The 27510-nt window shown below is 37.8% G+C and overlaps 1 protein-coding gene across 2 annotated transcripts in view; it reads left to right on the top strand.

Annotated features, from left to right (window-relative positions):
• LOC150081725 (cytochrome c oxidase assembly protein COX18, mitochondrial) overlaps nucleotides 1-27510 on the top strand; it is a 68753-nt gene that overhangs the window by 34776 nt on the left and 6467 nt on the right. For both annotated transcript variants that reach the window (XM_090379598.1, XM_090379596.1), the window contains exons 3-5: nucleotides 18750-18897; nucleotides 22963-23087; nucleotides 25490-25597. In XM_090379598.1, coding sequence (XP_090235724.1) covers nucleotides 18750-18897; nucleotides 22963-23087; nucleotides 25490-25597 — 381 coding nt within the window. The remainder of the gene's footprint in view (nucleotides 1-18749; nucleotides 18898-22962; nucleotides 23088-25489; nucleotides 25598-27510) is intronic.

Here is a 27510-nt window from a genome sequence, read left to right as displayed (position 1 = left end):
ATTGTATTATTTAGAAAGCCACAGCTTAATATTCAGATAGCCACTGTGATCCATGTTTTGATAGGAATTTCATAACTTGAAATTAGTATATAGAAGTTAGGCAAGGTTCTTAAATTTATTCAAACTATTCACTTCCACAACACCAGGTGGTTGTTTGTTTTAATAGTGAACTACCTACTGGCTGAAAGCAAATTCTTGCACATCTATTCTGCAGAATTCCTTTTTCACTTTAAATCTGTGTCCCCCTCATCCTTCCTCAGCAAGAGGAAGGATGCTATCAACATTTTCTTACTCAGTTCATTCAAAGCCTTAAATACCTCTATCAGATTCCCTCACAGATGCTGAAATTTGCAGAACTGAAGCCTTTCTTGGTAAGATTATCGTGCTGTTCCTCTCTCCAATCTCATTGCTCTTCTCTGCATCTGTCCTAACGAATCTACATCCTTCCTAAAATGAGGCTTCCAGACTTGCATGCAGTCATCAGAATGTAGCCTAACCATTGCCTTATGCAACAGAATAATCACCTCCTTATCTCTGCTGGCAAAGTTCTAGTATACCATTAACCAAACACCATGAGTGGTCCTAGCAGCCTATCTGTATGGCTCAGAGAACTTCATGTCTGACTGCACAGTTACCCTCAGCCAGTGGCGTAACTATGCCAATGCAGCTGTACTTGGGCCCATGAAATTTGGAAGACAAATTCATTTCTCAAGACAAGTAACAAATTTTATTAGTAAATGAGCAATTTTTTTAAAAATTAAATGTAACACATTTAATTTTTAATGTGTCGCCGGGTTGATAAGAATCAACCCGGCGACTGGCCACCCGAGTATTGTTTAGACTGATGCCACGCTTTTAGAAATATTAGTAAATAAAAGATGGCCACAAAATATTCAGCAAAACCCCAATGTGAAATATCACAGTCTGATTTTATTTTAGTGTTGGTGAATTTATTTTACATTTTTGCATGTGTGTACTCAGATTGCTGTTGGAGGGCAGTATGTTTCATTTTACAATATACAAATTTGACACAACAGTCTAGCTAAACTGACTAGTGTTGGCATTTTAGTGCATTTCACGCACAGTTGACATTTTTTTTTTTGTTTATCTGAAATGAAAAACTACAAGGACTACAAATGAGTTATTACTGTTGCTAACCAAACATATTTAAATTGCAGATCCTTTGATCCTCACATATGTTGATGACGTTCTGAAACTGACCAGTGTATTGGGAGGAATCCTTCCTGTGATTAGTGTTTATTCCATGATGTTCAGAGATAGCAAATTAAACAATGACCAGGTTGAGTAAAGTGTCTACTTCAGACTGCAGTAGATGCTTTTCTATACAGCGAACAAGACCTGGACTTTGTCGCTGGCCATGAATAATTTTATAACCCTTTTATATGTATGTGTTCTGATTGAACATATATATATAAAAGGGTTATTGTTTGTTTTTTTGTGGTGGGAAAATTTGTTGCAAAGTTACTTGAAGGAGTAACTTTGGAAATGAGAGTGGGAAATGAAACAAATTCAGCCAGTCACAGAGATTTTAATTTACTTTATTGGCAGAGAAATAAAGTTCTGCAGCTGTTATCAAGCATTATGTACTATTATTCTTCATTTTCAAGTTTCTCAGAGCAAGAAAAGCACTGTCAACCATTACTATTACAATCATTCTTTTCTAACTTGTGATAAAAAGGCCGAAGATGTAAGTAAATTTATTATTCCAGTTTTCATTAGTTTACGTGATGGACCATTCGCAAATTATTAATGATCCATGACATTGGCAATCGTCAAACATTTTTTGCATTTTGTCACCATCTGACAGAACAATTTGTAATTTTATTACTCTGGTGTCAGTAAATTTTTTTTTTATTGAAAATTTGTTGATGGATCAGAGAAAGATATCATTTCAAAAAGTTATTTTTCTTACTTGCAATTTTTTTTTTCCTTTTGTGCTCAGTGAACAATGAATGCACACCTCTGAATAGAGAAGTATGCATTGATTTGCTTTATGTGCACAATGCAATGCTAATTTGCAGTGATTCTGTAATAAGTGACTATTATTTCATGTAAGTGAATTTGTTATTCCAGTTTTCATAAGTTTACATGATGGACAGTTCACAAACTTTGAATGGTCCTTGATGTTAGCGATCATCAAATGTTGTCTAGTTTGTGATACTAATATATGATACTCATTGCTGTAGATTTATTTATTTATTTAATTCTTTGTATTTTGTTACAATTTGACAGAACTATTTGTAATTTTATTACTCTGATGTCAGTAATTTTTTTTATTGAAAATTTGTTGCTGCTCATTTACTGATCAGAGAAAGATATATTATGAATTCCCACCAGTCACTCAGAACTCTTCAACTTCTTTTCTTTGAAATCCCACTCTCTGCAGTCTAACTTTTCTGATATAGAGGGTTGCTTTATGCTGGTTTCACTTTTTGAATTACTTGAGTATCCTGCCTGAAACATAGATGCAGTAACGTAAATCATTTCTGCATGCAAACCACTGTTCTGAATAGGTTTAACAGAGTGTTACTGAAACCTTGTCAATTTTTGTTTGTGATGATTCAGTTACTTTTAGTAAGTAGCTATTTTTTTTTTTCGCTTGTGAATTTTCATCTTAAACTTATAGTTTGTAATTTTGCCCCTTTGTGAAAATGAGCAAAAAATATATTCAACACTTTCGTGATCAGTGGCTCAAAGATGCTAAATATAAGAACTGGCTCTGCAGGTGGTAGATGACTTTCATCAACCGGTGAAATACCACCACTTTGCTTATTGGAGGCTTGAAGTGGCGAAACCCATGTTTAGTCTCTAGAGCAAAGTTTCCGGCATCCCCCTCCCTCCATACTTCTCCTTCAACCCATGCACGGTACTAAGTACTATAGGTTTTGATACCTTTCGTGTTTGGGGTTTTCATTAAAAAAAAAAAAAAAAAAAAATTAGATGGTGTCATTATTTAAAATTTTTTTGTAAATACAGTCGAACCTCTCTTTAATGAACTTCCATATAGCGAATTTTTTTGATTTTTCCTTGGTCATTACATTGAAAATAGTGTCCGTATAATGAAGAAAATTTCCATATAATGAACTGATTTCGAGTGACCTGTGTACACGTTGTTCGCACCTCTGGCCTTTAGGCAATAGAGCTGATGCTGTAGAAAGCAAGAATTAAGAACTAAAAGGATTAAGAATTAACCCCTTTTAAGCCTTTAACTTTTAACAGCTAAGAGGATTAATTCTTAAGAGCACAAATTAAGAGCTAAAACATTCCACAATATAGTGGTCCCCGTAAAACCTATACAGCCACCTCTACCCTACGGAGAAGTCGTGCTGGTCAACTGCTATCTATGTGTCAACAACCATTGGCAAACAAATTCCCATTGTGGACATTGGCTCAGGTCAGCCTGATTTCTACTGTAAGCACCCTATTAGAGAATTAGGAGACAGTGATTTTCCTTTATCCTGGAAATTGTTTCGCAGAAGTGAGTCATCTGCACTTTCACTAAATTTCACCTGTCTCTGTTTACATGGTACATGTAGTCCCTAAATCAGTTTTGTTTTAGCTGCTGTGCAAGTAACCTTACGATGTCCAAGAAAAAATCCTTGAGTGTAGTGGAAAAAGTGCTTAATAGTGTAGATCGGGGCATTAAAAAAAAAAGAAATCACTTTAAAATTTGATATCCCTGCTAATAGTGTGCCAACCATTCTGAAAAACCGCGTTTCGAAATCATCTTTCGAAAGCATGTGAAATTATGCCTGTATGTAGATGTAGATGTAGATGAAGCTGTTATCAGGGCCATTAATAAAAGAAAATGCTATGGAGTAACCATCTTTTCTGGGGCATAAAACATTCCAAGCCAGTTCTGGTTGACAGGGCAAATTTAAAAAGTGCCATGGCTTACTCGAAAAATTTATTTCTGACGAAAGTGGAGTTGTAATCGAAGAAGACCGTACCCGTTGGAAAGAAACAGTTTTTAAAAAATTATGGAGGACTACGAACCCAAAGACATACAATGTTGAGGAAACAGGTCTATTTTTTAAATGTTTGCTGAACAAGACACTGATTTTTAAAGGTGGTAAAAATAATAAGGATAGAAATACAGTCTTGATTGGTGCAAATATAGCTGGTAATGAAAAACTGAAGTTTTTGGTAGTAGGCAAAACTAAATAACCGTGATATTTCAAAGAGTAAAGTCATTAGAGTTGGACTACAACTACATCAAAAAACCTTAGATGACAAGTGAATTTTTTGAACAGTGGATTTTAAATTTCGATAGAAAGATGACAAAAGAAACAGAAAAATTGTGTTCATTGTTGACAACTGCCCTGCCCACCTTCACTCGTTAATTTTGAAACTTGTGAAGCTTGTTTTCTTCTATCCAAATACCTCATCTGAACTGCAGCCAATGGACCGAGGCATTATCAAGCATTTGAAAATGTACTACCAAAGGTGCATAAAGAAAAAATTATACTGAGAATAGAAACCAACCAACCTACAGATTCTGTTATAGATATGCGGATGTGCATATCAGAATTGGCAAAAGTGTGGAGTCAAGATGTGACGGAAACAGTGATTAAGAATTGTTTTGCAAAAGCAGGTTTTGCTAAACACTAATTAACAGCAATGAGAGGGTGAAATACAACAAAATATTCAGCAATCTTGGGAAGAACTCCAAGCGAAAGGTTTTATCAGTGGAGAAATTGTTCTTGATGATTTTTTGGAGTTTATTATGATGTCATAATACTGAATATTCAAGTGAATCCAACATTTTGGACAGTATTCAAGGAACTAGTGACAATGTATTATAACTAAGAAATATTGTTCAAAGTTTAGGATGTCATATGAACTAAATGGATGTCAGATGAACTAAATGGATGCAAGGTGAACTAACGAGACTCGTGACAGAGAAGAAAAATGCATGGGATGCATATAAACTGAGAAGTGACACAGAAGCCTATGGTAGATATAAGCTGGTATGTAATCAAGTCACAAAGGAGGTTACACTGGCAAAGGCAGATTATGAGAAATCCTTGGCAAAAGATACAAAGTAAACAGCAAAGAGTTCTTTACTTATGTAAACTATAGAAGGAAGGGGATGAATCAGATTGGTCCACTTAGTATTGATGGTTCGACTGTTGATGATCCTGCTCAGGTAGCTGACAAACTAAATGAGTATTTTGCATCTACATTGACACGTGATCAGACATTTAGGAAGGGGCCAGAAGTTTATCAAACTCTGACAGGGAGCTAAATGATTTTGTAATAACTGAGAGCAAAGTGGAGGAGAAATTGTTGGAGCTAAACATGAGAAAAGCACCTGGGGTGTATGAGATCCAGCCACAGTTATATTAAAGGAGGTGGCAAAGGAAGTAAGCAAACCCTTAGCCTTAATTATGAGAACCTCTTTGGACTCAGAAGAGGTTCCCATGGACTGGAGATGTGCAAATGTGTACCCAATTCACAAAGGGGGTTCAAAGGGTGTAATTACAGACCTGTTAGTTTAACTTCTGCTCTGGGGAAAATTAAATTAATGGAGTCTCCTGTTAAAGAAGTGATGCAGGTAGACAAGACTGCAGTTATAGTTCAGACACAGCATGGGTTTGTTAAGGGAAAGTGTTGTCTGGCCAATTTGATTGGATGCCATGATGCAGTCACAAAGGAAATGGTTGCAAAAAATAATTTTGATATCATATACACGGATTGTAGGAAAACTTTTGGTACTGTTGCACACGGAAGACTACTGATTGGAGCAGTATGGCATTAAGGGCAAATTGGTTCTATGGATAAGGGGATGGTTGAGGAAGAAGACAGAGTGGTAATCAGTGGACACTGCTCTTTGTGGACAAATATTATTAGTGGAGGCCTCCAGGGTTTGGTGTTGGGCCCAACACCGTTATTGCAACAGGAATTATATTTTGTTACCTGGAATCTGTTGCAGTAACGAAATCTGCAACATCTAGAAAAATTGAGCAGATGGGCTGAGAGCTGGCAACTGAATTTTAACATTGACAAATGGAAAGTACTGCATAAGTAGCAATAACCCCAGAGTGACATATCAACTGTGTGATACTACACTCAGGGTAGTGGAGAATGAAAAAGACCTGAGGGTCTTTTTCATTCTCAGTCAGATATGAAGTTTTCTGAGTAGTGCAGACAGTCTGCAAGAGTAGCTCATGATGTCTTGTCAATGATATATAGGAATTTTTCTAGCAGGGATAAAGAGGTGATTATTTCCTTGTATAAGGCAATGGTAAGGCCACACCTTGAGTACTGTATACAGGTCTAGAGGCCTCATTTTAGGAAGGATGTAGAGGTGCTGGAACGAGTACAGAGAAGGGCAATGAGATTGGTGAATGGAACAAAGGGTTGCTCTTACGAAGACAGGCTTAAGATCTGCAAATTGCAGTGTCTGGAGACTATGCACCTGCAAGGGGATCTGACTGAGGTGTATAAGGCCTTGAATGGTTTGAGCGAGCTCAATGCTGATGGGATTCTTCCTCTTGCCCCGATTAATCACCTGAGGGGAAATAAATTAAAATTGAGGGAATCAGTTGTAGAATAGATGTGCAGAAATTTGCCTTTAGCCAGCAGATGGTTGATTGCTGGAACAAAATTTCATCTGTCATTGTGGAAGTTCACAGCTTAAATAAATTCAAGGCAGAACTAGACAAACATTTGGAATGAATGGATGGGTGAAATGAGAATTTTTTTTTTTTTTTTTGGCCAATGCTGTATAAGCTTGCTTTCTTACATCATGTGCCTCTACGAATTCTAATGCTAATATCGACAATGCATTGGATGAAAATGAGGGCAATATTAAACCTTCCAAACATGAAATATTGGCAGCATTTGAAACTTTGGGTTGAGGCCTTCAGTGTGAAGAAAATGTGCCAGAAATTACATTTGAGTCTTTAAACAAATGCAAACATTTAATGAATGATGTACAGTAAGATCCAGTGTACAACAAAAAATAAATAATTCATAAAAATGTACTAATATATTGCGTGCCAGTCATTTCTTAAGATGTATGTATTAATAAATTAATTGTTTAAAATGTTAAAATTTATTCATTCCCACTTATTTCTGATTTATTTCCCATCTTTTTATTTTTGAATATTGAATTATAGTACTTTTCATTGTTGAAAAGGTCATACAGTAAAATCTTGCTAATCCGATTACAGTTAATCTGGATCGAAATATGAAAAATTCTGTTCACAGTTGAGTACAGTAGAGTGTCAGTTATCCAGAACAATTGATGTCAGACCTCTTCTGGATAGCCAAATGTTTCAGATAATCTAACATAAAGTAAGATTAAATAAATTTAATCTTACCTTACATTAAATTAAATAATTAAGATTAATTAAAAAAAAATTTATACCAATCTCAGAAAACAGAAACATCGATCCAGGCATTTTTAAGATTTTTATACAAAACAGGAAAATTAGAAAGATTTTTAAATGCTCTTGGTTTTTTAAATTTACTGATAATGAGCACGGACGATCTGTGTCCCAGTAGCATTTGCACACATAGCAATTGTAACTCGCTATTTTCTTATCATAAAACGTGGTGCAGGAATTTCTCTTTTAGTGGCTAGGGTTTTTCTCGGTGATACTTTCCATAATAAGCCCATCTCATCAACATTATAAACGTTTTTCTTTCTCATAATTTGCTATAACTGAAGCAAACTTATAAGGACACCGCTGCCGAATCGTCTGCAGAAAGTTTCTCGCCTGTAATATCTAGTTTCTCGCCTGTAATATCAACCCCTAGCATTGTCGCTGTTGTGGGTATTATTGCATCAGGCAATCATGTAACCAATCACTGCCTGCAATAAAGATATATATAGTTCACGTATACTGTGTCTCAGTTTAAAGTTCTTCAGCCAACCTGTACTTGCCTTAAAATCTTCATTACCTCTTAATTTTCAATTAAAATCCAATTGCTTTTTCACACAACATTGGGCCAGACACTGGCTCACCTAAAACTTCGCTTCTGAAGAAACCACAAATAAAGTGCACTCTCTAAAGTGGCATTTTCAGGTTTTGACATCTTTTTCCTACTAGATCCTCCTTCACTACAACAGAATTTGTGTCAATCGACACAAATTCTGTTGTAGCATTGGAATTTTTCTTGATGTCGTAAATTGTTGAAGTCCCCACATTAAACTCTTCGGAGAGATTTCCTAAATTTTCACCTTTTCTAATTTTATTAATAATTTCCGTTTTTTGGTGCAATGTTAAAACTGCACATTTTCATTTCGTTCACATTTTACTGCAAAAATGTGAATGAAATGAATTGTGTTCTCAGGTTTTTTTCCTTTTAGGGCTATCTTTTGCTTCACTAATCCGGATTATCACTTAATCTGGATGATCTCTCCCATTACTCTGGATTAGCGAGGGTTTACTGTATTTATTTGTAACGAAATTTCTTGTTTAACAAATTTTTTCAAGAGAACGATTGATTTCGTTATATAGATGTCCGACTGTATTTTAATTGCATGCTGACAGTCAAATTAAGTGGTATTGAAAGGTATTGTAATACAAATGAAGCACAAGAAAGCCAAAGAGACTTTTAGTTTTCAGCATCAGAGAGCATTCCATTCAAGAAAATTGGCTATACAGAAGGTGCAAAGGCAGAAAGTAGCATTGCATTTTTTAAAGATGTACATTAAGGGTAGTTTATCACTTTCATAAATTTTGTTTTTCAGACAGCAGGGAATGTAAGGACTTCAAACTGTGAAGAACAAAATGTACTTCAATAATATGCAATGCTATAGTGCCACATGTAAGAAACTTTTTACTATTTCATCTATCGCCTGCCTAAATTCCTTTGTGACTTGATTACAGATGAGCTTATATCTCTCATAGGCTTCTGTATCACATGATAATTTATATGCATCTCATGCATTTTTCTTCTGTACGCATCTCATTAGTTCATCTGACATCCATTTAGGCCTACACCTTGAACAGTATTTCTTAGTTGCTATGAAAAGTTTAGTAGCTTCCAAGATTAGTTCCTTGGATTAGTTTCCATTTAGAATTTGCTGTTGGTAACATCATCAGTTAGTCCCACTGTACAGAATTTAAAAAACTGTCTGAAACCACTGTAGTCACCTTTATGAAAGCAAAAACTATTCCCTTCACCCCTGATGATAGTAAATCCCACATCAGTACACTGTGATTGCTGCCACTTATATGGTTCCTTTATCTGCAGAGTTTTAATGCATGAATAATCACTACTGATAATCAGATCAAGATTATTACTCCCTCTGGTCGCCTCTCAAACTTTCTGCTGTTGAAAACAATCATCCAATAAATCCACAAAATCTTGCTGGTGTGCAAGTGACCAACCCACAAGTTCCATTCAATATCTGGGAAGTTAAAATCCCCCATTATAAGACATTTGATTTGCTGGCCCAGTTTCTTTCTCTGTATACAGTTGTTCGTTGTACTCATCAGAGTCATTAGGCCTATAACACTTTTTTCTCTATTTTGATTTCCCTGTGCTTATGTTACAACAAACTGACTCAGCATTGCACTGTCCACCCATGTCAATTGATGCAGTGCCTTAGATTTTGTTTCTTAACTAAAAGCATCAGCCCTCCTATCCTTTCTGTACACATTGTACTCCCCAAATTCCAATTCTGCATTCCTTATATCTGTGTGACACCACATATCTGATATCCCTACAATATCTGCCTTTGATGTCTTGACCACCACTTTAAATTCATCAAATTTATTGTGGTTGGCACATTATAGCCTAGGTTGGTGTTGTGCAAGTAAACCCAAAATCAAATGAAATCAAAATCATCAAATTTATTTACAATATTACCTAGCACTGGTGTAGATGCAAGTATACATATTCCTGTTCTTACTCTTAGTTACTCTAACATAGCCCATATACTTGTTTTATTACTTTTCTCAGCCTTCCTTGAAATTACTGGCACCTTGCTTTCCAGGCTGCTGCTCTTTCCAATAGAAGCAGTGCAAGAATCACTTTTACCTCTGCGTGTGGCTACTGTTAATCTATTAGTCTGTGAATTCCTTCCCAAGCTAGCAGTTTTCCGACCCACCTAACACTGTCATGATAGCATCAGCAGATATTCTTGCATCCTATTGAGGTGCCTCCGTAGCCAGGTGGGCAGGAGCAGCAGTGCTTAGCACACACTTCTTGATTAGACCGGGGTTCGAGCCCATGACCACCAAATACGGAGGATGCGGAAAGGTCAAGGAATGACCACTGCATATCCCCAGAGCAATATGGCCTTAGTTGCTAATGCTCCTAAAAACCAAATAATAAATCTTGCATCCTTTTGGCGCCTCCAGGTGGGCAGGAGCAGCAGTGCGTAGCACACGCTTCTTGATTAGACCGGTGTTCGAGCCCGTGACCACCAAATACAGAGGATGCGGAAAGATCAGGGAATGACCACCACAATTCCCCGGAGCAATATGGCCTTAGTTTCTAATGCTCTTAAAAATCAAATAACAAACAAACAATCCTGTATCCTTTCTATTTAAGTGTATCCCATTCCTCTAGATGCAGTCTCTCCTGTTAGTAAACACAGACCACACTGAAGAAAATTCTACCCCATTAGCCTTGCACATTCTCTCTAGGGCTGAACTGATTAACAAGGCTCTCAACATATCATCATCATCATCTGCCATTTTCAATCCACTGCAGGATGAAGGCCTCTCCAGCAACTTTCCAGTTCCTTCTGTTTTGAGCACTGGCCATCCATTTACTACCCAAAAACTCGTGAATTTCATCTATCCATCTCCGCCTTTGTCTTCCAGGTTTTCTTCTAGCTCCTCTTGGGTACCATTCTGTTATTTTCTTAGTCCATCTGTCATCATGTCTTCGAGCTATGTGTCCTGCCCAAGACCATTTTAGTTCTTTCTTTAGTTTTGATAATAATGTCCTTTACTTGAGTTTGCTGCCTAATCCATGTGTTTCTCTTCTTATCTAACAGTCTGATTCCCAATATAATTCGTTCCATTCTTCGCTGTGTAGTTCTCAGCTTCTCTTCCATTCTTTTGGTGAGTGCCCAAGTTTCGCTTCCATAAGTCATGGTGGGGAGTATACATTGATTCATTATTTTACGTTTCAGACAAACTGGGATATTGCTCTTCAGTATGTGACTATATTTCCTGAATGCTATCCATCCAAAATTTATTCTTCTCTTGACTTCCAGCCATTTATCATTATTACAGCTAATAACTTGTCCCAGATAAGTATATGACTCCACCTTTCCAATTACTGCTCCTTCAATCATTATTTCCCTTTCCGTGGCATACTTGTTCATCATTACTTTTGTTTTAGCCATATTCATCTTTAGTCCAAAATCCTTACTAACTGTGCATAACTGATTAAGATTTTCCTCTAATTCTTTGGGATCGTGGCTTATGACCACAATGTCATCTGCAAATCATAAATGGTTTAGGTACTCTCCGTTCACATTGACTCCTTTCTGCGACCAGTCTGATCTTCTGAAAGCTTCCTCAAGGGCAGTAAACAGCTTCGGAGATATTGTGTCTCCTTGTCAAACTCCTTTCTCGATTTTAAATTTGCTACTGTCTTTGTCTAGTCTAATAAAGGAGGTAGCACTCTCATATATTTTCTTCAAAATCATAATATATGGGGTATCTATGCCTTGTCTTTCCAGTGCCCGAAACATTGCCTTATGCTGTATGGAGTCAAATGCCTTTTCATAATCCACAAATGCCAGGCATAATGGTGTTTTATATTCATTTGCTTTCTCCATTAGCTGTGATATTACGTGAAGGTGATCCATAGTTAAGAATCCTGTCCTAAAGCCAGCTTGCTCTTTCGGTTGATTCTCATCAAGTATTCTTTCTAATCTGTTAGTAATGACCCTTATGAACAACTTGTAGATGTGGGATAGCAAGCTAATTGGTCTATAATTTCTAATTTCTGATTTATCTCCTTTCTTATGCAGCAAAACTATTATTGCATTATTCCACTGCTTAGGCATCCCACCTTTTCTAATGCACTTTGTGAAGAGCCTTGCCAGTTTTTGTGTTATGTCTCTTCCTCCCAATTTTAACAACTCTACAGTAACTTCATCTTCCCCCGGGGCTTTCCGATTTTTCATTTTCTTCAATGCATGTTCTATCTCATCAGGAAGAATATCGGGTATGTTGTATGTGTTGCTACTTTGCAATCCATCCTCCCCACTGCTGGTATCATTCCCTCGCTCCTTGTATAATTCTCTATAGTAGTCTTCTGCTATTTGAATTATGCCTTCTCTGCTGTTTATAAGTACACCATCACTATTCTTCAGTTTCAGTATCATTTGTCTTTCTGTATTACTGCTCATGGCTGCTGATTTAAATCCTTTGTTTTCCCTTAATGCTTGTTCTACTTTTCTTGTGTTAAATCTTCTTATGTCCTCTCTGAGTCTCTTTCTAATGGCTTTGCATAACTCAGTATACTCAATTTTCTCCCTGTGAGTGTTTTTCTTGCTCTTCATTTGTCGTCATCGGTTCATCATGACAAATGTTTCTTGACTAATTTTTTCTTCTTTGGATTTCTGTTTCCCTATAGGTTTCTTGGGCTTTATCACTTTCAGAAAGTTGTAATATTCCTCGTCGATATCTTGGTCCTGAGCAGTCTGCAGAAGCTCAAACTTGTTCTTAAGTTCCAGTACACACTGCTTTTTCTCCTCCTGTGTTATCTCAAAGACCTTTGTATTATTTACTCGAGTCAGTTTTTTCCTTTCCTTTCCTACATCTATATCAAGTGTACATCTTACCATTCTGTGAGGTGCCTCCGTAGCGGCCGACCGGGCTAGCCAAGTGGGTAAAGTACCTGCCCGGCAACCCAAAGGTCGCGGGTTCGATTCCCGCCTCGGCTTGGATCAAAGTACTGCAAAAACCTTGGGAGGTGCAATATGGCCACAGAAGCCGATGCGCCAACAACTACCAAATCAAAATCAAATCAAGCCTCCGTAGCCAGGTGGGAAGGAGCAGCAGTGCGTAGCACACGCTTCTTGATTAGACCGGGGTTCGAGCCCGTCACCACCAAATACGGAGGATGCGGAAAGGTCAGCAAATGACCACCGCATATCCCCGGAGCAATATAGCCTTAGTTGTTAATGCTCCTAAAAACCAAATAACAACAACAACAGCAGATTTCCACTTGATAAACTAATAAGTGATTCATTTCTTCTTCTTGTTTCAGCCAAACCGATGATATTCCAATTCACATTTTCTAATTCCTTTTCCAGCTCTAATATCCTGTCTTTTCACCGATGAGTGATCGTACGTTATAACAGGCCAAGTTCAGTTTCCGTGCATGGCAGCCTGGTCTCAACATATACTCCCTCCAATTATATCAGGCAGAATTGCAGACACTTTGAAATTTATCCGTAACGTGAGACTTTTTTTCAACATTGACCTGTACTTGTTAAATAAATTTGCAGATCTCCTACTCTTAATATCATCAATGCTGTGTACAACAATATTACCTTTTGTGCCCTTAAAAGATGATATCTGCTCTATAATGTCATCAACTTTTGCCCCTGGCAGACATACCTTGGTTCTATTCCACCTATCCTTTTTGCCCTTTTCTCTGACAGTAGAATCACCGACAATAACTGGCTCCTGTGGGACCAGCACATTATACTTTGAAGATTGTCACTTTGTTGGCTGATGCACAAGAGTGAGCTCTGACCTTGACTTGGGCAGTTAAGAGCTTGGTGGCCTCCCCATTTTAATTCCTTCTAGGGCATATACCTTACTCTTCAAACTCTCATAGACTCCCATCAGAACACTGAGTTGGTGCCTAATTTCTTCACAGAAATATGCAATGTATGATATACTAAAGATTATAAAACATGAAAAGTGCCTGAAAAATAAAAGCAGATTACACAAAATTAAATAAATATATAAATGGTACTTAATGCTGTAGATCGTAAAATTTTAACTACATCATCAAGGGCTGGCAGTGAAAACCAAAGGAAATACAGCGAGAAGTAAGGCCTCTGTTTCTGTTATGATAAATACGTAACAGACAGAAAAGATGAGCATATGTAGTAGTGGTGGAATGTGATGCAAATAAGCAAGTGTACGAGCTTATGCAGCATCAGCCAAAAAAAAAAAAAAAAAAATCACACCATTCCCTCCAAATGCCTGTCCAGTTCCTCCTTAAATTTATTTAACCTGTCAACTTCCACAACAACAGATGGAAGTTTATTCCAGCAATTAACCACCCGCTGGCTAAAGGCAAATTTCCGCACATCTATTCTACATCTGTCTTTTCTTAATTTGTAATGCCCCCTTAGGTTCGTAATCTGAACAAGTGGAAGTATCCCATCAGAATTCAGCGTGCTCAACCCATTCAAGGTCTTAAACACCTCAATCAGATCACTGCGCAGGTGCCTAGTCTCCAGCCACTGCAATTTGCAGAACTTAAGCCTCTCTAGGTAATAGGATCCCTTCATTCCCCTCACCAATCTTGTTGCCCTTTTCTGTACACGCTCAAGTAAATCTACATCCTTCCTAAAATGAGGCCTCCAGCCCTGTACGCAGTACTCAAGGCATGGCCTGACCATTGCCTTATACAGAGGGACAATCACTTCCTTTTCCCTGCTAGCAAAATTCCTATATATCATTGACAAAACCCCATGACCTGCCCTGGCAGCCTGTCTGCATTGCTCAGAAAACTTCATATCTGACTGCACAATTATTCCCAGGTCTTTTTTTCATTTTCTGCCACCTTAAGTGTAGTACCACACAGTTGGTACGTTTCTCTGGGGTTACTTCTACCCATATGCAGTACTTTGCATTTGTCAAGGTTAAATTTCAGTTGCCACTTCTTAGCCCATTTGCCCAAATTTTCTAGATCCTGTTGCAGTAGCACACTACCATTACTGTCATTAACAACCCTGCCAACCTTTGTATCATCTGCAAACTTCAACACTAAACTTAATATACCTTCATCAGTATCATTGATAAATATACAAAACAACAGTGGATCGAACACCGAACCCTGTGGAGCTCAGCTAATAACATTATTCCACGAAGAGCAGCACCCGTTGATTACCACCCTCTGTCTTCTCCCACTGAACCGTCCTTTTATCCATTGCAGCAGCTCACCCTTAATACCATTCTGCTCCAATTTGTACAATAGTCTTCCATGCGCAACAGTGTCAAAAGCTTTCCTGAAATCCAAATATATGATATCAAAATCATTTTTTGCATGCAGTTCCTTTGTAACCACATCATAAAATCCTATCAAATTTGTCAGACAAGACTTGCCCTTAACAAACCCATGCTGTGTCTGAATTATTGCTGCAGTCTTGTCTAGATGATCCTGCAATGCATCTTTAACCAGTGACTCCATTATTTTACCCAGAACAGAAGTTAAACTAACTGGTCTGTAATTACTCGTGTCACCCTTCGATCCCCCCTTTACGAATTGGAGATACATTTGCACATCTCCAGTCCGTGGGGACCTCCCCAGAGTCCAAGGATGCTCTCATAATTATGGCTAAGGGTTTGCTTAGTTGTTTTCCCGCCTCCTTTAATATAACTGGATAGATCCCATCCACCCTAGGTGCCTTACTTATGTTTAACTTCAACAATTTCTTCTCCACTTTGCTCTCAGTTATTACAAAATCATTAAGCACCCTGCTACAATTTGATAACCTTCTGCTCTTTACGAACCTTAATAACTTCTCATGTGTGAATGTAGATGAAAAATACTCATTCAGTTTGTTTGCTATCTGAACAAGATCATCAACAGTCGAATCATCGATATCAAATGGATCAATCAAATTCACCCCCTTCCTTTTAGAGTTTATATAAGTAAAGAAATCCTTGCTGTTTTTCTTAGCATCCTTTGCCAAAGATTTCTCGTAATCTGCTATCGCCTGCCTAACCTCCTTTGTGACCTGATTACAGACTAGCTTATATCTGCCATAGGCTTCTGAGTCGCTTGATAATTTATATGCATCCCATGCATTTTTCTTCTCTGTCACGCGTCTCATTAGTTCATTTGATAACCATTTAGGCCTAAACTTTGAACAATATTTCCTAATAGGTATGAAACTTTTAGTAGCTTCCACAATTAATTCCTTGAAGGCTTCCCACTTAGAATTTACTGTTGGTAACATCGTCATGTCATTGATCCCGCTGTACAGAATTTAAAAACTGTCTGAGACCACTGTACTCACCTTTACGGAAGCAAAAACCCTTTCCTTTACCCCTGATAGTAATTATATCTTTAAGTAAATCCCACATCAGTACGCTGTGATCGCTGCCACCTAGTGGTTCCTTTATCTGCAAATTCTTAATGCACAAATGATCACTGCTGATAACCAGATCAAGAGTATTACCCTCTGATTGCCTCTCGAACATGCTGCTACAGAAAACAATCATACAATAAATCCACAAAAGTCTTATTAGTGTGTGAGTGACCAATCCGCAAGTTCCCGTCAATATCTGGGAAGTTAAAATCCCCCATTATAAGACATTCTGATTTACAAGCTCACTCTATTTCTCCGTACAACTGTTCGTTGTACTCATTTGAGTCATAAGGCCTATAACACACTCCTACTCTTATTTTTGCTTTCACAGTGCTTTTGTCACACCAAACTGACTCAACAGTGCACCGTTCATCTATATCAACTGGATGCACTTCTTTTGATTTTATGTTTTTCTTAATTAACAGCATGACACCCTTCCTATCTTATCTATTCTTTCTGTACACATTGTACTCCCCAAATTCTGATTCTGCATTCCTAATATCAGTGTGACACCACATCTCTGATATCCCAACAATATCCGCCTTTGATGTCTTGACCAACACTTCAAATTCATCAAATTTATTTACTATATTTCTAGCATTGGTATACATGCAAGCATACATGCACCTATTCCTATTCTTAGTTACCCTGACACATCCCATATACTCACCTGTTTCATGATGACTGCCATCATTCCCTGAAACCCCCAACACCCCTCGCTCCTTAAACTAATAGAATTTGTGCAAAAATCACCTTCACCTCTGCCTACGGCTACTTTTAACCTTTTAGTCTGTGAATCCCCCCAAGCTAGCAGTTTTCCGACCCACCTAACACTGCCTCGATAGCATCAGCAAATATTCTTGCACCCTTTCTGTTTAAGTTTATCCCATCCCTGTAGAGGCAGTCTCTCCTGTTAACAAGCACAGACCACGCTGAAAAAAATTCTACCCCATGAGCCTTGCACATTCCTTCCAGGGCTGAATTGATTGACAAGGGTCTCATCATGTACTCCCTCCTATCGTGTCTGGGCAGAATTGTAGACACTTTCAAATTTTACCCTAACTCATGACTTTTTTTGCAACATTGACCTGTACTTGTTAAGTAAATCTGCAGAGCTCCTACTCTTAATGTCATTGGTGCCAACGTGTACAACAATATTACTTTTGTGCCCTTATGCATACATCATAGCCGACCCGACAGAGACCAAAAAGAAAAGGAATAAAAAACTAAACAAATATAATAATAAATAAAAGTAAAATGCCAAATTAAGCTGAAATTAATACCAATTAAAGTAAAATTGAATGAATAACAAACAGCCCCACTTGAATTTTAATGAAGAAAGTGTGATTTAATGATGAAAGGATATAGTCCGAATATGACAACTTACTGTTGAGGCTAGCAGGAGACGGTGAAATGGGCTGAGAGAAGCAAACGCAGTAGGCTGTATTGGAGATCAGCGGTTAGCTGAAAGTTCCTGGAAAATTTATAACCATTAAAGTAACCCAAAAAAAAGGGGGGGGGAGGGAAATGTAAATAGACCAAAGTAAATCTTACCCGTGTGACGAGGATGTCGTTAATTAAACAAATGAGGCAAATGGACCAGCAAAGGGGAGAAATCAATAACTTACAAAGTAGCTTTGAAAAGATGTTGAAGAAAACAAAGGAGCGATTGTAGAAAAATAGTATCTTGAATATTGCTTTCAGCCAGCCTAATCATGCATGAGGTATAAGATGTAGTGTTTAAGAACAGCAAAAAGTAATTGGAAGAAGGGAAATATAGTAGTGCTTGGGCAGCCCAGGGTTGCATAATCCATACCAATAGTAGGTCCCTGGACATATGCTTCATGTGTTTAAGTCAGTATGGTATTGTATTAAAAAATATGAGGCTAAACAATGTCAGACAAGAAAATAAAGATGAAAAAAAAAACAGCTAACAAGACATATCTAACAAAATATGATACCCCTGTAGTTAGCCAATCCGTGGGCACTAGCTTTCTACATCGTGAGACACGAAATAGGGTAGGGGATATATGACTATACATTATGTAAAAAGATACCAGCCAATAATTACATTGTTAATATCAATATAGTTGTCAATAAGCTTTTTATGTTTCATGATATTCAGTGCTTTCCTAAAATGATGGTAAAGGATGGCTGAAGGGAAACCATTACCAAGTAGTTTATTATGGAGTAATTTGATGTTATTTTAAAAGAAAATGTTGCAGAATAGTTTAGGGCTAAAGCCTCAGGTTGTTATTACATATTCAAGAGATTGCTGTTATTACATATTGAAGAGATTGTTGTTATTACATAAGCTGAAATTACATATGGTGGCAATTCTGATGCATTGAGAGAGTATTAAATTGGATGCACTTTTTTTTAATTTGTATATATATATGTATATTGACAAGGGACACAATAAATGTTCAGTTTTCTAATACAAATTTTGTTAAAATTCCAACAGATGAAGAAACATGTGCAAGATCTGATAATAAGAGAAAACTGTCATCCATTCAAAGGATCACTTGTAATATGGATTCAATTGCCAATGTGGATAACTTTTTCAGCTGCTCTCAGGAATATGGCATATATGATGCCAGTTATGGATATTGGTAAAGTTAAATTATTTATTTATATTATAATGACACAGATGCTTTAAATTAATTATTAAACTTACTGTAGTAATTTTTATTTTATATTCATAATATTAGTATTAGTGGCAAATGAAGCAAGAAAGAAAGCTTATACAGCCAGCATTAGCAAAAAAAACAAAAAAAAAAAAAAAAAAAACCACCCTGCAAATTATTATGGAAGTGGCTGTTTCTCCTAACATCACAACCATAGTCACTGCAGTGCCATCCAGCCAGAACACAAGAACAAGGCAACTCTACACATCTAAACTAAACAGGCTATAGCATATAGAGGTGTTGTTTCTCCAAATTAATTGCTAGCAAATCTTACAGAAGTGAAATAGCCAACCTGATTGTTTCAACTCCAAGTCCTGCCAAGAGAAGTGTCACCATAATTGTAATTGCCAATGCTTCAAATAATAATGATAACTATCTATGCAAGAATTTTCATTTGTTAATATCATTTTCAATATCACTGAACTATAATTTTGTTAATTCCTGGCTCTAGCCGCAAGACTGTGGTGGGCTTGCCAGTATTTTTGGTAATAAATGATTGCTTAACCGTGTATTAGTTGCAGGAAAATGTGAAATGTACTAACAAAAATTTGAAAAATCAGCAAAAAAATAATTCAAAATTGTTTTTATGTGACCCATAATTTCAATCTTTTCTGAACACAACCATGAAAAACCGCCCATGTTTTATATTTAAAAACATATTTTTAATTAATTTTTGAAAATTAAAACTCACTTTAGACCTGTTGGATAAAGTGTAACATATTTGATGTCTGACAGCATCAGGGCTTTTCCCCATCCCTGCATTGTATACTCTGTTTCTGTGACACAGTATTCTGTGGAGGCCAGAGATTTTACAAAAGTGTAAGGGGTATTGTTCTGTTGTGTAATGTGGTTATTTGTGAGGTTTATGACATATCCAGCTTGTTGTTGTTGTTATTTGGTTTTTAGGAGCATTAGCAACTAAGGCCATATTGCTCCGGGAATATGTGCTGGTCATTTCCTGACCTTTCCACATCCTTCGTATTTGGTGGTGACGGGCTCGAACTCTGGTCTAATCAAGAAGCGTGTACTACGCACTGCTGCTCCTTCCCACCTGGCTACGGAGGTGCCTGACATATCCAGCAATGGTGATTGGAATTCCTTTGGCATGGCACTTCTAATAACTTCAAGGTCCAGCTGAAGTGCTCCTGCCAGGACCTGAATGAGCGCCTCCGTAGCCAGGTGGGAAGGAGCAGCAGTGCGTAGCACACGCTTCTTGATTAGACCGGGGTTCGAGCCCGTCACCACCAAGTACGGAGGATGTGGAAAGATCAGGGAATGACCACCGCATATTCCAGGAGCAATATGGCCTTAGCTGCTAATGCTCCTAAAAACCATATAGCAACAACAAGGAACCTGCATGGCATGTGTACTTACTGTACAGCAGACATGAGTGATGACAAGGAGAAAGGATCTATGAATGGTGTCAAGGGTTCTTTTGTTGTGACTTTTTGATACCAGATTGGTGAGGTGTAAGTGATTATGGGAGTGAAGGTGGTTTTGTTGGACAGGGTGTGCTTGTTTAGCCCCAAGTCCCTCCTGATAACTCTGGCGACAAGGGCTGAGTAGTTCCTTATTTTGTTTCTTATATATTTTAGGTGAGGTTGAAATGAAAGATTGGATTCCAGAATGATGCCAGGTATTTGAACTGGGTATTAAGTTTGAGAGTTGCATTCCTTATCTTAATTTGGGGTGGTCTTTGGTGTTGCAATCTTCCTTTCAAGAGCATTGAAAAAGTCTTAATCGGAGAGATCTGTAGGAAGAGGGTCGAGGCCCATTCCTGTAATATTGGCAAGGCTGGATTAGCAATGGCCTCCAATTCAGCTCTCGAGTCTACAGCGATTGTTAGGATGAGATCATTTGCAAAGGCCTGGGAGCTGGCTTCACCCAAGTCCACAGCAAGGAGCTCATCCAAAACCATGTTCCACAGAAGTGGCCCAAGTATAGATCCCTAAGGGCAGCCCTTGCAGACTGGTCTAGTTAACCTACTGTATGGCGTTTTGACTTCTGTTCTCCTTCCGGATAGATAGGATTTCATTGTGTTGTACAGATTCATTGGTATAGTTGCTTGTCTTAGTCTGGCAAGGACGCTTGGCCACCAAATAGTGTCAAATGCCCCTGCAAAGTCTATTGAGATGACTAGGAAGTATTTCTTTTCACATGACATAGCAGCATCCAGGAGGGCTTTAAATGCTTTTAGTTGCTCCCAGGCCTTCCATTTGGATTTTTGGATGAGACTGGTGTAGCAGTTCCTCGCATCCCACCTCTGCTTCAGCCCAACTTTGACAGGATTGTTGGAATTGCTTTCGTCATGTGATTACTTCTCTTCTTAGCAGTTGGATTTCAGGTGTCCACCAAGGGACGGCACCTGGCGCCGGAATCTTTCTTTGTCTACTGCTGCCTCAGATGCTGTTGTGATAATACTTGTAATTTCTTGTTGTAGGTCATTGGGTTCCATCCATTGGTGTTGTAGTCGAAGGTGCTTGTTTGCAGCAGTAGACAGGTGTTCCGCGAAGAGTTTCCAATTTGCTTTTTAATTGCAAACCTATTGAGGGCCTATTTGATGAGTGGTGATCTGGTTATCGTTCGGAAGATCTGTAGGTAATCACTCTGTGGTCAGATGCTGTCCAGGAGTCTTGGGTATATCTCACATCCTGTCGCTGGGCATACCCAGCGACAGGATGTGAGATAGCAAATGGAAGTTTAAAAATCTGGCCCTCAACTTGAATCAAAGCACCACTGCTGTTAATGGTGGTGCTTTGATCCAAGGAGAGCACCACCACTAACAGCATTTCTCGCTGCATGAAAGTGAAGTGCATAAGTTTGATTCTAGGTGATGCATTAATGTCATAGAGCATTACTGATTAGAGGAAAGTGTGCTTCAGTAAAGCAAAATTACTATCAGTATCTTTTCATGACATGTCAGTCAACATGTGCATATAATTAGGCTTAACGTAATCATGAATTTTTACTAATTGTGCAATAATTAACAGACATTTCTATAATTTTCTACAAACAATTCAAAGAAACCATTTTCAATGACATGTAGTAGAAGTTTCAGCTGTTTTGATGGATAGGTGAAGGGAAAAAATGCCATTAGTTGCGTAGGATTGAATCGACCCAGTATGACTGATTGTGGGTTTATTATTTATTTATATGTAACTTCAGATTTCTGGATGTCAAGACAGATGGTTTTCACTAGCTGTATAGTAACTGAGCATTATGTTTAGTGGGGTTTACACCTAGATCATTCATAATGGAAATTGCCTTCAATGGCTGTAACATATTTTGTGCTTGGTTCTTCATTTCTCTGTCTGGTGCATATCATGACACCTATTGACTGGCTGTGATAATGATCAGTGATTAAAATATGACCACTTTTTGGAGTGCACAAGTGCTGTCCCTCTGAAGAGATAGTGCTTGTGAGCTCCCTGTTTCTGTTTTGTAATTTTTGTAATGTTGTGATGTTTGTTATTTAAGCAGTGCTTGTTCTTTTGTGATGTGGGCATGTCTCTTTGGATGAGGGGCCATGAGTTCACTCCTCCAGAGGTGGACATTGCTCCCGTCTGTGGAGGCACCTCCGTATCCAGGTGGGAAGGAGCAGCAGTGCGTAGCACACGCTTCTTGATTAAACCAGGGTTCGAGCCCGTCACCACCAAATAGGAGGGTGCGGAAAGGTCAGGGAATGACCACTGCATATCCCGGAGCAATATGGCCTTAGTTGCTAATGCTCCTAAAAACCAAATAAGAAACAAACAAACAGCTCCCGTCTGTCTTCTTTTTATTCTCTGTTTTATTTTATATAAATAATTAAATTTTATTTTGAAATAGGGATATTAGGTTCACAGGAGCAAAGTGGCACCTTGCCTTACTAATTGCCATGTTAGCAGCAGAATTAATTTGCTGTATTTATTTCATGGTTTAAGTGTTCTCAGTATATTTTTAATAGCTTTAATTATTATTATGGAACTTAAATAGTTATCAATATTTCAGCTGCCCAGATTACTTATATGGAGTTATCTATTGGAGGTGCTCTTTGGTTTGTAAATCTTACAGTTCCAGATACATTTTCTATTACACCAGTCCTTTTGGGAATTGTAAATTTAGCTATAATTGAGGTAAGTAATATGCTTCCTTGCACTTAGATGTAAAAATCACTTATTTCATTATTCTAAGTCATAGCACTAATTTAGCATTTCATAACTGATTGATATACAGGGTGTATCCTAACATGTGGGACCCACTCTAGAGATGGATTTAGGACCTAAAAACAATAAAAAAAAGTTCATGTAAACATAGATTTTGATTTTGCCTTGTTTTCGAGTTACAGCAATTCTTACCAAAAATCATCCATACATCTGTTCACAAAAAAATGCTCAATATCTCACAGAGGGCCTTGCTTTAGTTGTAAACAAGATCCCATAATGTTCTTGGAGTGATTTCAGTTAGTTCCTCTAAGAAGAAAACTACATTTGGAGCTTATTAACATTTTGATACTAAGCATTTACTGTGATAATGGAGACTTATTCAAATCAAGAGATGGCAGACATGTGTATCATGTATGGACTTGCTAGATTCAATGCAGCTGAGGCACGATGTCTGTGTGCTGAAACGTTCAGCTCATGCTGCTTTGAAATGATATCACATTTCTATTATTATTATTTTTTTTAATTCCAAGGGCATGAGATGATGTGATGTCTAACTGACATATGACATTTCATATTTCACCGGAATATAATTTAATTCTTTTACCCTTTTAAAAGCTCAACATTTTTCTTCACATATGGATTTGAAGGTGAGCATTGTAAAACTAAAGATAACTGGTTTTTACTTTAATTTTAGATAGAAGGAATTTGACTTTCCACATCAACCATGAGAAGCACTATTTTTAAACAAAGGCTATTCTGTGATCTGTTTAACATATACGATATCATTATGACAGCCTTTTCCAAGACTTGTTCTGTCTCTCATCAAATAGATGTGGTCTCAATTAGCATATAACTGGCCACTTTATTGGGGCCATGAGCTGATGTTATTGGACCACCACTGATCTGATTCACTGCTTCAACACAATGTGGAAAATGAAATCAACAAGGTATTGAAGAGTGCCATGAGGAATACTGGGCCATGCATGCAACAAAACTGGCCTTATTTCCTGGAGTGATCTGAGTAGAGGATTGTACTGTAAAACAGTTTTCTGGATCATCCCACAAATGCTCAGTAGGATTCAGATCTGGGGATTGGACTGATCAGGTCACATGTTTGAAGTCTTTCTCATGTTCTTCCAGCCACTTTTTCACATATTTGGTAAGGTATCGTCTGGTTTGATTATCACCCCGAAAGTATATTTGTCCATAGGAGTAAACATGCAACCTTGCCATGTTTACTTAATCTAAATGACATTCAAATATTCTCTGGCATTCACAGGCCCTCCAGTGGTTAGAAGACCAAGGTTGAGCCACAAAAACATGTCCCATACCATTATCCGTCCTCTAGCAGCTTGTACTATTGTTGCACAAGAGGATGGTTCTAGTGCCTTATGTGATTTCTTCCACATGTGCATTCTTGCTAGCACAAATCAGAATTGATTGGGCCACTCAATTTGTTTCCATGCCTTTGCATCTATCCTGTCACCAAAACAAACATATTTTCTAGTTGGTGCCTAAGGGTGCATACATGTAGGATGCAGGTAGCACTTATCAGAAACCAGCAGTGACATACAGTTGAAGCTTCTCACTGGCTATGAACACATAGAAAGCAGTTCACTGGTGCAACATCTGTATGCAAAGGAGGTAAGTTTTGCACTGGTCAACTGCTTTCTATGTGTTCATAGCCAATGAGAAGCTTCACCTGTATGTCACTGCTGGTTTCCAACCTACGCACACAACTATGCACACACACCCTACGATCAGTGGCTTCCATCATTTATGGCTGTGGTGCTCTGTGATGCTCCTGCATTTAAGTGCAGAAATTAATTGTTCCTGTTGTTTAACAATGATCACATTGATAATCCACTCAAGATGCCAAACACCTGTACAGTTTTCTGGCGTTTTCCATTCCTTAATGACACTAGTATTTGAACATTTGATAAATGAAGCTATTCTGTATGCAGTAGCAACTATGAAATGTGCACCAGCAGTCATCTCTTTGGAAGTTGGTGAGATTCTGTCCATTTCCCCATAACTGAATTGATGTGGATACTAATAAGGTGCTAACCATTATAGCACTTTCCTGTACATTTCACACAAGCTGTTTTAGTAGCATTTCATATTTTAAGCAATAATAAAATAAACTTTCGGTGATGTTATGTATTAGCACTTCTCACAGAAAATCAATAAGCAAGTTTGTTTTCTCTTGAGTATTAAGACCCCAGTATAGGTTTAAAAATACATAAAAGAATAATAAAATAGTCCTTGATTGGCTGATTGTAATATTAAGATGATTGTACTGAATTTATCTTATCTTGAAATGATATTGTGATTTTATTTATTTATTTATATTTATATTTCCAAACACACAGATGTATACACTTCGAACCGAAAACACAACAAGGTTTCAGAGATTGGTTACCAATTTTTTTAGAGGGACTGCTATTTTGATGGTTCCATTATCCATGATGATGCCTGCAGTAAGTAGAAATGTTTTGTTATATATTTTAATGTTTCCATGAAATGGGCACTTTAATTTTGACTTAAGCAACTCATCAAGTCTTAAGAATAGTGTTTCTAGTTTTTTCTATAAGAAAGTAATATTAAAAATTATGAAATGATTGCACACTCAGTTATTCCTTTTATGATGCTTAACACATTCAGCCCTATTATTTATAGGGCTGAATGTGTTAAGAAAATGACACTACTCAAAGTTAAAAAATATATTTTTAGATTTGCATGATCTAATACGGTGATTGACAAACTACTTAGATCTACAGACCCTTTTAAAAATCAAAAAAAGTTTGTGGACCCCTATATATATATATATACAGGGTGATTCACTACCAGTGCGACAAGCTTGCAAGAGATGTAGGGGGCACAAAGACGAATTGGAATCACATAGCATTGCAGGGTCCGAAATGCCTTCGTCATGCAGTAGAGGACGTTGAATGGGAGGTCGCGTGAACAGCGATCCCTCTGGAAGTCAGCATTTGTGAACCGTTTCTGTTGAAGAAACCAAGTAGCAAAAGTCCTCCGGAGTGGATAATCCGCAGGCTCCAATGATTGGACGCATTGCAGATGGTATGAACTCATTTGGTTTGTTGACAGTATCCTCCATACAGTGGATTGGGAAATACCCAATCGTTGGCCTATCACTCGAGTACTCGTACTCAGATTGCCTTCTGCAAGACGTAGGACATTCTCCTCATTGTCTGGCATCCTCATCGTTCGCTCTCGATTCATGGTACCTCTCGTGAAACAGCCAGTCTCATGTAACCTTCTGTGCACACGTGTGAAAATCATATGATGAGGAGCACGCCTGTGCAGGATACGTTCCTGGTACAAGCGCAGAGCGGTGTGCCGGTTACAGTCCGCAGCTCCATACGCAAGGTGCATGTCAGCCAATTCAACGTTTGAATACCCGTCCATCCTACAGCCTCGGGAACCAGTTCGCAAATGCTGACTTCCAGCAGGATCGCTGTTCACGCGACCTCCCGTTCAACATCCTCTACTGCATGAAGAAGGCATTTCAGACCCTGCAATGCTATGTTATTATGATTCGTCTTTGTGCCCCCTACACCTCCTGCAAGTTTGTTGCACTGGTAGTGAATCACCCTGTATATATATATATATGCATATGTTATATTTGTAAAACAATAAGAGGAGTTTACTTCAATATAGTACGTAGAACACTTCCGTGTGATACTCTCCGGAAATTAAAATGAAAAAATCGAAAAACTTACATTAGAGTAACAAATAGTTTAAAAAATAATTAAAAATCAATTTAACACAATTAAAAATAAGAAAATTAATTAAAAGAATTTAACGAAAAAAATTGCAAAATGATTTTCCGCCCTGAAGCTGACAACGCTTTTATAAAAAAGTGTTTTTCGTTAACGGCATGAAAGGCTAATTCTGAGGCCGCATGTTGATTAACACAAATATTCAAAGGAAAACGAGTCAAACCCTGATAAGACGAGTCGCAATCACCGCAAGAAATGTATACTAGTGTATACATTTCTTGTACACCGCAAGAAATGTTGTTTTCCTTTGAATATTCTTGTTAATCAACATGCGGTCTCAGTTCGGACGTCTCGTTCAGCAGCATCAGAATTAGCTTTTCATGCTGTTAACGAAAGACACTTTTTTATTTAATGAGGCCAAAATACTTAGTGTACAACTTAATTATATGCAACTATTAATTGCAGAAACTGTAGAAATTAAATCACACAAATTCTGTTAATGTTTGTCGGCCATATCTCATCTCTGATTCGTGGGCTTTTACGCGCATGTGCAAAGACAAATAATCCCTATTTAAGTTTCATACTTACCCCTATTCGGTAATTTTCATTCCTGTGATCAGGACATACGGTCGAAAAGCGTTGTCAGC

The sequence above is a fragment of the Mastigoproctus giganteus genome, chromosome 8, assembly GCF_048544385.1.
Source record: "Mastigoproctus giganteus isolate SK-2022 chromosome 8, ASM4854438v1, whole genome shotgun sequence".
Classification (NCBI taxonomy): Eukaryota; Metazoa; Arthropoda; class Arachnida; order Uropygi; family Thelyphonidae; genus Mastigoproctus; species Mastigoproctus giganteus.
The sequence above is the reverse complement of the archived record's forward strand: the minus strand, read 5'-3'. Positions and strand labels throughout refer to the sequence as shown.